This window comes from Leptonychotes weddellii, chromosome 11 (assembly GCF_054177405.1).
Source record: "Leptonychotes weddellii isolate Sample4059 chromosome 11, ASM5417740v2, whole genome shotgun sequence".
In the NCBI taxonomy this organism is placed as follows: Eukaryota; Metazoa; Chordata; class Mammalia; order Carnivora; family Phocidae; genus Leptonychotes; species Leptonychotes weddellii.
This window is the reverse complement of record NC_138379.1, coordinates 36,409,260-36,421,540: the sequence shown is the minus strand read 5'-3', so window position 1 is coordinate 36,421,540 and position 12,281 is coordinate 36,409,260. Positions and strand designations below refer to the sequence as shown.

Sequence of the window (12,281 nt, the reverse complement as noted above, 5' to 3'; positions counted from 1 at the left end):
TGCCGACTGAGACAACACTACCAAATATTTGGCAATATTCATCATGCTGACCCCAGTGTACTTTCTTAAAACTCATAAGCTTTTTTTTTTTTAATTCATGTGTCTGCTATTTGAATTTCCTTCAGTAATTATTTGTGCAGCTAGGAGCTTTGGTCACAATTTCTGGACTTAACAATAAGATCTATTAAATTTAATCGTGATGGGTTAGTTTTAAGTTCATATTTTCAGTTTGTCAAAACCTTTTGAGTTTTGTTTCTTTCATACATTTTATTCAGTGTTCCTCCTAGATTTGTAGAATCTGTAAGTTTGATGAGCATACTTTTATCACTTCTTATTTATACTTAATATATTATATACATTAATACACACTAAAAAAAGCCTGAAATTCTGATGCCTAAAGTATATATACTATAGAAAACAAAGTTCAGTGAAGTACATAAAAACATTATTTGATAGTAGGAATATAGTGATAAAGTACTCTTAAATGAGAAGTCTCATCTTGCAAGTGCCTCTCTTGTATCAAATCTTTAACACAAAATAATAAAGAGGAAGAACAGAAAACTAACCATGACTTGCAAGAGAAAAATTATTTTAAACTCCCTAGGAGTTCACACTGGAAAAAAAAAATCACCACAAATCAGTTTCTTTATTTTTGCATTAAAGAGCTCTCTAAAGAATTTTGAAAACCACTTTCTTATAGAACTAAACCATCTTTTTGGTAAATCATAATTAAAATAATCTAGCAATATCACTTATTCAGATTATTGATCTGACAGCTTCATTTATTCTAGAACATATCCAAGCAGGGGAAAATAAAGTGTCTGAGCAGCCAGAAGTCCACAAACAAAAGATCTTGTATATTACCCAGAATCTCTCAGCAACTCACCCAGACATATATGTTTATATTTTACTTATCGTCCAGGGGTTGTGATCATCTATTTTCATAATTTATAAATGAAAAAGAAACAAATTAGAAATTATTCTCAACAATGCAAAAAGTAACAGCCTGCAATGTGATATTGAAGGAAGAGAACCCAACATACACACATACACACAGACACATAGACACACACATACGTATGCACCAAAAGATACCTATATCAAGCAGACACAAGAACTCAAAAGTCTCATAATTGCAGAGAAATACCATAAAGCCAAATAGTCCTAATTATCTCTATGATCTCTGGGGGCATCATTACATTATAGCCTGATAAAATAATTGACATTTATAATATGATAATCATCACAGTACCCCAAATTTATGTAGTTTACTGCTCATATGAGACTTATACATTCATTATTATAGTTAATTCTCAAAATGTTTGAGTTACCCAGTCAAGTATTAGTGCCACACCAAATTTTAAATTTTGTGGCTCAGGGAAACTGAAGAACTTACCCAGGGTCACTTAACTATTAGACAGGTATTGGAGTTCATAGTCTACTGCACCATGACCCTGTGTCATCAAAAAATATTTACATTTTTGTGCCATATCATCTGGTTGGTAAGTCAGGGAGGTGTGTGATACATTTTAGAAACTTCCTTTTGTGCTGATGTGATGGACACATCCACAGAAATTAATTTGAAACTTTTAAACTTTTAAGCCCTTATAGGAATAAAATTAAGTTACATGAAAAATTCCCGTATATCCCCATTTCTCTACTGTGCCACAGAACTCTAAATTTAACTTACAGTGTTAGCAATAAATCCAGAACCACTAACTACCCTACATTTCAAAGTCTAAAATCTGCACATAAAGAACGAAAGAACATACATAGTACAGCAATCACTTAGACTTGATTTATTTAATTTAAAAATATTATTAGAGTCTTCTTTCATGTTTTTTAGGACATAGGTGAACCTAAGTGAACCTAAGAACATCTCTTGAGAGCATAGAGGAGGTGGATGTGGGATGACACAATAGATGTCATGTGTCACAGTACTTCCCTCTTGAGCATTTAGCTTTGACAAATTAGAAACCTCAAATCTCAATTCTACAACATTTGGAGGTAAAAGGATAATATTTATAAATTTGTAATATTTATAAAAAATACGGAGAAATAAATTAGTTTTGTTCTTATTTTTGTTTGATTTTCTTTTCTTTTTAAACAGTTGATCTTTTCATAATAAAACACTATCCATCAAAAGGAAATAAGGGAGAAAAAATGAAAAACAAAGTTGCAGCTGCAAAAGTTCCCATACTACACCTTTTTCCAGGGTAAAGCTTGCAGTCTGTTCAAAACCTTGATTTGTTATCATAAGAACAAAATAAAATGCACAAAGTTTTAGAAAAATGGAGCTATCTGCTTAATACTCTCAATGGATCACAATCGGCCATCACCATGGTAACCTCTGAATAACTTTTTCCTAGCTAGTGCCAATTATGCACTGCTTTGGCCCTTGAAATCCCACTCAGTTTTTTTAAAGGCCTGGAATCTTTGAAAGAATAAAGCCCAACAGTTAAGTCCACACATACCCTCTTGTTCAGTCCGAGTCATTTCCTCAAGCTTCTTCTGTTTCAGTGTGTCCACCACATCGGCAAGGCTCCCTTTGCGGCGTTCTGGGGTTCCAAAAGTAACACTGCTCATTATCTCGCGGTCCCGACTCCCTTCGTCAGGCTTATGTGGTGAGGTAGAGGTATTTCGGAAGGAATACAGGGAACATAACTTATTATTCTCTGACTCCTAGAAAAACAAAATAAAATAAAACCATTAGAACGTTTGTTTCTTTGCATACCATTGGAGAAAAATCCCAAACTCAGAATAACAGCATAGGAGGCTTAGATGGACAAAAAATATGAACCATCTCTGCTTTAAAAATACTAAACATTAAAGAAGCAATTATTTAAAACACTCTCCTGAAATTGAAGATTAAAACTATGTATTTTTTTTTAATTAGAAACCAACCTAAGTGTTTCAAACCCTTAATTTTAAAATGGACACTTTGACTTCTTACTCATTTACAACCTTCATTTAAAATAGTTTGGATTCAATTATTAAGATTGGCAAAGTTTTTCTTTTAATTGGCACTTTTGTTAAATGCTCTTCCCACAGCCTAAAATATATGTACATCACAGTAACATTATCCTTGAATTTAGAAATAGAGAAATTAGCTTCAATATCTAATGTTAATTATTCAACAGAAAATATATAAAATATCTAAATCAGTGCCAGAAAGTTCACCAACCTGAACATTTTTGTGTCCTGGGGTTTGAGGAGAATCATTTTTTTCCCTAGCCATACATCTTTCAAAGTTACAAAAACCTCTTTCTATTCCTTATCTTTACCACTTACACTTTAACACATAGTCACACACATTTAAAAGTGGTTTTGTTTTTATGTTTGTTTGATTGATTGTTTTTAAAAGGACAAGTCTGTTACAGAGACATTTGCACAAGAATTACTTCACCATACAGAGAAGGTAGCTAACTGGTAAGAGGGTTAGATCCATCTGTGAGGAAAAAATGCAAAACTGAGATTGAAAATAGTAAGCACCTAAAAGTTTATAGGAAGAAAATGTTTTTACAGCTCTCTAAATCAGAACTGAGGGTTGGAAGCAACTGTTATTTAGCTACAGCCCATCAGTAATCTTACATTCATTCACCTCATCTGTCTGGGCATGAGTATTCTCTTGCCCAATAAAACATCATATGAGGGGCGCCTGGGTGGCTCAGTCGGTTAAGCGTCTGCCTTCGGCTCGGGTCATGGTCCCAGGGTCCTGGGATCGAGCCCCGCATCGGGCTCCCTGCTCAGCAGGAAGCCTGCTTCTCCCTCTCCCACTCCCCCTGCTTGTGTTCCCTCTCTCACTGTGTCTCTCTCTGTCAAATAAATAAATAAAATCTTTAAAAAAAAATCATATGAAATAAAAAAAGCATCTGGCCTTTGTGATTCTCATCAGAAACATGAACATCTTAACTGCTCCTATATCTCTCTCCCCCTTCACAAAGAAGCCCAGCAAGCTTCAAGAACTAGAGGAAGAAATAGGAGGCAAAAGTTACGGTAATAACCGGTGGGAAAGGGGGAGAAAAGAAAAATGGAGCCCAGACAAGTATAGGTTTCAAGATAACTGTACCCGATAAATGCTAGGCAATTAGTATTTTTGTCACTGTAGAAGATTAAATAAAACTTGTTTTCAGGGCTGTTGGGAGCATATTATGAGATAACATTTGTAAAGCACTAGGCACAGGACTGAGCTCTTACGAGATGGTATTTAAGAAGTGGTGGGTACCATTATTCTGATGGAAGGAGCAGATCTAAGGATGGAACCAAGGCAGTTCTCTTTCCCTCTGGACCTAAGGAATTGTTTAGTAAAAAATGTTATGACTCTTAAAGTAAATTGAATACTGTGAAGCCTGAGTATATACTAAAAACCATTGAACTGTATACATTAAATGGGTAAATCGTGTGGTATGTGTACTATATCTCAATAAAGCTGTTAAAAAATATAGTAAGCCAAATCAGTCTTTTTTTTTATTCCCAGTACTAGCACAATGCTTAGCACAGAACAGATGCTCATTACATTTGTGTACTGAAATAAATTGAAAAGGATAAAATAAATGGAGTAGGACAGAAAAGAGAGTTCCTCTTTACCTTGCTCCTAGATCTAGGAAAGATGTTTTATTTCATTTAATGTTTACAATAACTCTATTGAGTAATGCAGAGGAACCCCTTCTTTTAGATACCAGTCATGGTTAATACATGACTTCTTGGGATGGTCAGTTCATTCTCTGCTTTGTGCAAATGAAAACTCAGAAATGGGGGCACCCAGGTGGCTCAGTCAGTTAAGCGTCTGCCTTTGGCTCAGGTCAAGATCTCAGAGTCCTGGGATGGAGCCCTGCATTGGGCTTCCTGCTCAGCGGGGAGTCTGCTTCTACCTCTCCCTCTGCCCCCCCACTCATGCTCTCTCTCTCTCTCTCTTTCATTCCCTCTCTTTCAAATAAATAAATAAATAATCTTTAAAAAAAAAAAAAAAGAAAAAACTCAGAAATGTGTTTTCCAAAGCCGTTTTGATCTCTTAGTAACGTCCTTATCAGAAATCTGACCTAGACTTTTTTGAACCAGTATCACCATTGGATCAATCATGCTTCCATCACTTTCATTTCAAGTGCAAACTAGTCTCATATCATAGCCTATAAATCAAAAACAAAAACAAAAAAACTCTGACTCAACCTAAGAGATTAAAGGCCAAGTCAAAACAGTCATGTGGAAGAGGGCTACCTACAAATGAGCCACCATTGAACATACTAAAAAGGTCTTCGCCATCACTCCTAAATTGAAATAGAAAGACATTAGGAGTGGCTCTCCTGCCTGAGGAACAACTTTAAGTTGTCCTCAGAGCATTTAGGCTTCATACGGTACCATTTTTTTCTGTCAGGTCTAATTTTAAACAGTTTTATTTACTCATGTCATTTGTGAGATAGACTGCTTTCTTTGGTTTTGTTTTGTTTTTTTTAACTTAGGGGAATGTAGCCCACTGCCATCCTACATCACAGACAATCACCATGGGTTCCCACACCAATGACCCACACTGTTCTCAGTCCCATAATCTGTGCAAAGTGGCTCAACACTTCCAAGAAGCAGAGAGCAAGAAGCTGAAAAGTCATGATTTGTCCAAAGAAGTGACAAGAACTACTTGCAATATGTGGTATTGAACATGACAGGCACCAACTTAGGCAGTGGATAAGATCATCGATGGCGTAAGTCATCTAAGTCATCTTATACCATTCTCAGGAACAACGGAAAGGTGCAAATTTTACCATTTCTGGCCCTCACTTTTTAACTTTCTAAAACTTAAGGAATAATGGCCTCTCATGAATGGAGGCCTATAGCAATTCATCTGTGTAAAGGGGTACTTAAGGCCAAACACTTACAACAAAGACAATACTGTTGGATAAAAGACAGTAATACCAAATTAGAAAAAGAAACTTGTCAAAGGATCTTTTTTTAAGGAACTAGGCAATTTTAAGTTTTCCCTTAAGTTTTCTTAAGGGAAAAAAGTTCAACTTATTATGGAATTTCCTAAAAATGAAACAAGTCCTATGAAATACCAGTTTGAGGAAAGATGCCCAATGATGATATCTGTCATGTCTTGATGCATGTCACTGCTGCATAGCTGTGGGGAGATTTGAGACAGTATTTCCCTAAAGCAGTGGTTCTCAAACTTCAATGTTTACAATTCCCTAGCAAATATGTTAAAATGCAGATTCCCTCACCTCCCTCTATACCCCCCAAGGGTGGGGGCCCAGGAATATGGAGTTTGATAAACATCCCAAGTGATTCCAATGTATAGGTCCTTTCATTCTGATGCATCCCACTTTAAGAAACACTGATCCCTATGAAAGCAATGAAATAAATGCTTTGCCTAAATGCTACAATATGGATATAATTAAGAAAATTTTTAAGAAGGCTGGTTAGTTTTAATTTTAAAAAAATAACATAAAGGAGATTACTTTTCTTCTTTTGTTCTTTCTTGTGAAAACGACCACTGTACAACATGACTAAACAAATGAACATCACAACATGCAGAGCATATGGGGACTGAGTTAGCATTAGTTCATTCAGAGGCAATTTACTATAAATTTGTTTTCTCTCAACCCCAACCTCAGTGGCACCACCAAACCTAACAGTGAAGATAATTTTTGAAATATTATTTAAAAGGATCCCAGTCCCAATACAAGAACTAAAGCAACATTGGTTCAGATTATCTAAAGAGCTTTTTGCTGGAAATCAATTAAATACAATACAAAATGATATGCAGGTGCCTGAAAAAGCACACAGTAGTACAAAAAAATAGTCATTAGGCAAAGTTTCTAGGAAACACAAGCAATTTTCACAAATTAAAAACATTTAATTAAGATGTTTCCATGTTTGAAGGGGATAGAAAAGTAAATATTAAAGACAAAACGTATGTGAGGTGATGGATGTCAACTAAACTTACTGTGGTCATCATTTCACAATACGTACGTGTGTCAAATAATTACGTTCTACACTTCAATACAATGTTATTTGTCAATTATATCTCAATAAAACTGGAAAAACATTTTAAAATAAATATTGCCCAGATCTTTCAGAGGTTGTAATTCAAAACAGATTGCTCAGCAGTGGCAACAGAAAAACGTTAGACTTAAATCGCCTTCTCGTGGTACTGTGAATATATCAAACACATGCAAATTTTTGAGCTTTTGTACTTCATGCTCCTTTCCTCTAGAATGTCCTACATTCTTTTTGACTATTCACTCAACCCCTCCTCAAAGCTCAGATCAAATTGCATTTCATCCTTGAAGTCCTGCCTGACTATACTGGGCCTCACTATCCTCCTACCCCCTGAACTATACATTGAAGCACTTAATCAGAACCACACAACTTGGCACTTAATAATATACTAGAATAAATTATTCATTATTATTTTGCATGTATTAGTCATATTTGCAACTAAATTTTAACACTTGAAGGATTGGGGCCATGTCTCATGTTTCTTCTACATACCCCCCAGAGCACCCAACAAAATGTTAAGTACATCATCAGCTGCTGAACTTGAAACAACTACTCACCAAATATGTCAAAAATAACTTAAAAAATAAGGCTAAGAGTAAAGATTTGTTCTAATAGTGGCAGGATTGCTTATTTAAGCAAAATATTGAGAACTGAAATATTAAAAAAATAAAGGATTCATTTAATAAAAGATGATATAGCTACACAATGGAATACCACATAGCCATTAAAAACAATATTATTTATGTTGAAAATAGAGTTGTTTATAATGATGGACAATTACAGGCAACTTACATGTCCAATTTTAGGGATCATTCTGAGGGCACTAGGGTGTCATCCAGAGGGTAGAATAATTTGAAATTATTGAAAATCATATTTGTACAGAAAATGTAGTGACACGTGGGAATATTCATAATGTATTTTTGGTAAAAAGTGTGTTAGTGAGAAACAGCAATGTACTTTTTTTTAGAAAAAATTATGTACACAAGAAAAGACACCAGAATGTCCAACAAAACGTTAATGGTCCTCTGAGTGTTGGGATAATAGGTAGTTCTAATTTTCTTTTTTGAAGTCATCCATATTTTGCAAATGTTCTATTATGAATACTACTTTTAAACAGAAAATAAATATTGCTGTCAAGTTTGAATATGAATACCAAAAAGATGTTGTAAAAATAATCCATTTACAAAGATAGACGTATTAAATGGGAAAAGGGATATATTGTATCATTTAGTACATGAATTCAACTTTGCTGCATGTGTGTATAAGGGTAAATGTGGCTACAAAACAAACCAAAAACTGGGAAGATATATACCAAAATATTTATAGTGATTTCTAAATGGTGATGAGATTATTGATAATTTTTATTTCCTTTTACTTTATGCTTTCTAATTTATCATTGATGAACACACTGTTTATGTAATAAAGAAAAACAAAAATAATTTTATAAAGAGATACTTGAAGGAAATATAAAATAGAATTTAAGAGAAAAATATTTGGCCCTCTTGAAGATGTCTAGAAACTTAGTGTATTATAATCTCCCTGTATTGAACCCAGAAAAAATAACCAAGCTTTCTTTCCTTGGCATTTCTGCAGCAGACAGCTCTCAAATAATATTTTCTAATAAATTGAATTATTTCAAAAGGAATCCTTGCATCAGCTGAAATCTAGATCCTTATCATTATCACCCACTGTTTCCCACTTGCCCTCGAAAGATACACAAAATCCATCTATTTCCTCTTCCATGTTAGAGTTATTCAAATATCTGAAGGGAGGGATTGAATTAATAGTTCTTTTCTAGGGGACACTCCTCCAGTTTCTACACCCATTTCCCATTTGACATGGCTTCCTGATCCTTCGTCTTTCTCCTCTGATTCACTCCAGCTTCTAGATGTTGTTTCTTAAGATGTGTTGCCAAGAACTGAATACCAAAGTTCTGTATCTTCGTTTTCAGCAAGAACAAAAGTAACAGAAGGTTATGCAGCTTCCCTCATGTCACACAGGTAGAACTGGCAGAACTAGTTTAAAATCCAAATGTGGGTTTTCTGACTTCAAATCCAGTGCTTTTCCCATTCCACAGGGCTATAATAAAATCGCTCTCAACAGGAAAAGTTGCCATGATTCCAATAACACCTACCTTCTAAATCTTTTTGTTACCTTGCATTGCCAGAGAGGAACTTTACCTATTTTGAGACAGGAATTCCAAGAGTTACCAAGAAGTACCTTGTATTGGTTATCTCTTATATAAAAATCACCTAAAACAGTTCTTAAAACAACTATAATCATTTATCTTTACTGGTTTCTGTGAATCAGGAATTCGGGAGAATCTGGTCTGGGTGGTTCTGTCTCAGGTCTCCTGTGAGGTTGCCAGTAAGTCAGTGGCTAAGGTTGGCGTCATCTCAAAGGCTTGTTTATTCACAAATGCAAACATGTCAAGAGTCTGGGGCTGGAAGCTGGGGTTTCTTGGACATCTTCTTCTATCTCTATATGATCTCTTCACATGATCTTTTCTCTCCAGGATTTTAGCTTCAGACTACTTGAACTTCTTACATGGCAGTTCAGGTCTCCAAAGTGCATGCCCCCAGAAAGAGCCAGATGAAAGTTGTATCACTATTTCTAACCTAGTCTGGGGAGTGGCGCATACAACTGTCAGTGAAATCTATTCACTAGTAAGTCACCAAGGCTTGCACATAGTCAAGAGCGTGGGACTTAGACCCTGCCTTTCTACAGGGTGGAGTTACAACTATATCCTCAAATAGTTGCTGTAAGAAATGAATACTATATAAAGCGCTTAGGACAGTGTCTATCACCTAAGTACTCAACACATGGTAACTCCTCATTATTAAATTTCAAACGTCCTTTGTTCAATTGCCTTGTGTTTCAATTTTTAATTCTGAAAATCCAGTCATGATGACCATTTTTAAGGTTTTTTATTTATTCTTGTTCATCTAAGTATAATAATAAATACTAAATGACATTACTCTCTTCAATATCAGTGCTCAAAAATCACCTCCTTTATAAAATCATCCCAAACTAATTCCATCAAGATCTCACCCCTCACAAAACCCCAGTAACCTTAGCGTTTAAAACTAGCTTTTTCTAGGGATACTTACTATCAATTCCCACTTAACCTAACTGCATATGGATTATCTCCATCCTGTCCTGGAGCAGCTACAGTACACTATTGCTCTAATTCGTCTGAGTTGCCAACTGCACCTTGACCAGGAATATGAACGGGTAGTCATAACTGCAAGCAGAGGAGAGCTGTAGGCTGGGGTTGCAAAAGTCAGATAAGGTGTCAGGAACTGAGACAAGCAGAGACCATAGGTCAGGAATGGAATCTTGCCCTACATAATAGAGTTGAAACCCATATACAGGTAGAAGTCATTGCTGCTGGGAGAAATGACTGGGAAATGGCCTCTCTAAGCAGCTACATGAATCAGCTTCCCTACCTGCTGCCCAACATAGATTCCGGGACAGAATATTACCCTCTCTTCCCCTTTCTTTCACCCATTAGCGAGACTGATTTAAATGTGTTCACTCTTACTGCATTGTGTGCTGTCATTTTGTTTTTGCTTTTGTTTTCCATTTTAGTTATACTGCCTTTCCAATTACAGCTTTATCCTCATTCTAGTCTACCCTCCCTCTAGATAAGATTTATTGGGATACCAAATTATAGGTTTTTCCCTGATTTCTGACAGCCCCCAATCTATAGCAAGCTTCCATTTCCTTAAACCCTATCCCAAATCACTCAAACAAAGCCCAAATCCTTAAAAATGTTCTTTTGAATACTTTCTTACTGAGTCATTCGATGGTTCTCCGTGGTGTGTGTTCTCCCTACTGTAATGTGTCATAAACAAAATTTGTTCAACTACAGGTGTGTTCCTAGTAGTCTTTAACTGAAGGGAATTAATGGGATGCGATGTCTGTAAAGAAATTAAAAACAATAATAAAACCAACTAAAAGTTGGTTTTGTTCGTTTTAAATCACTGTGTACTAGCAACTCAGCCATGTCAGTGATCAATCTTCTCTGCCAGAACAGATGGCTCCACACCCCTCCTTCTGTATGTACTGCATTTTATATATTTCAAGTTTCTGTTAAGCATTCAAGTTATATCACACGAATTACATATATACATGTATTGTAACATATTATATTAAGCTATATTTTATATAAGTGCTAGATATGTACTGCTTTTTCTGATTCCCCACTTCAAACAACTCTTTTGATGGGCCAAAAACTACCTGCCAACAGTGCCGTATAAGACGCATACTACTTCAGTATTATCGGGTGACTGACAGATAAAGCTTTACCTAATCTAGGTTCCAATTACTTCTTGCTAACAAAGGAAATCTAACCTTTTTAATATGCTGAAAACTAAATTGCTGACATTCATAGATTCTTTCTCAGAGGAAAAAGTATGTTTTTCTCTAATGTGACATATTTTAAGGAAAAGCATTGGTTTAAAGAAGCTTACATAAATGAAAATACTGAATTTGGTTCCAATTAACAACAGATTATTCCTGATAAAAGTATCATTAAGTCTAATAGTAAAACAAAGTTTTATTCTTTTTCTCTTTTATTAAAACTGATACTTGGTAGAATATGTTAGATTTATATAGCATTCTCAAAATTGGAACAACATCATGCCACTTTGCACTATTATTATACTGTTCAATAACAATAAATTTATTCATGATGTGTCAAAATATAAATTAATTACCAATATGTGCTAAAGTGTCGTGATTCCTAAAGTCTAAGAAATGAAAGCTATTGTTTTTAAAGTGTTATTTTGATTCAAAGGAAAAAAAATTACAATAGTAAGTTTTTAAAATGTCCTCATCACCATATTTAATAAATGGAAGTAAAATACAGAAAAAAATATTAAAGTCTCCAAACCTGTCAAGACAAGCACATAGAAAAGCTTTGCCACATCTATACACTATCAGCCTCACAAATAAAATCAAAATCTCAAGATTCAAAGGTCCTTAAAAATCCAATTGCTTAATCCTATCTAGTACTTGAATCCCTGTGCAGAAAAAGATGGTATAATAGTTAAGAAAATGCAGGCTCCCTGGGCCAGATTTTGTAGGTAAATCACAGCTTTTCCACCTACCTCCCATATTACCCAGGCAAGTTAACTAACTAACTTCTCAGAGATGAGAGTATTTTATGACTTTTTGGTAACAGAATGGTAAGAAGACCTTTAAGGCAGGCAGGCCTGATGGTGAATTTACCAACACATGGAACAACATTCTATCAAGGTCCAGCTATTAGCTGATTTCTGTGCCTG

General features: G+C 35.1%; 1 protein-coding gene across 13 annotated transcripts in view; it reads right to left on the bottom strand.

The window, feature by feature from the left end:
* SOX6 (SRY-box transcription factor 6) overlaps nucleotides 1–12,281 on the bottom strand; it is a 584,292-nt gene that overhangs the window by 328,480 nt on the left and 243,531 nt on the right. For all 13 annotated transcript variants that reach the window (XM_081798524.1, XM_081798528.1, XM_081798525.1 and 10 more), the window contains one exon: nucleotides 2,475–2,682. In XM_081798524.1, the coding sequence (XP_081654650.1) occupies nucleotides 2,475–2,682 (208 nt within the window). The remainder of the gene's footprint in view (nucleotides 1–2,474; nucleotides 2,683–12,281) is intronic.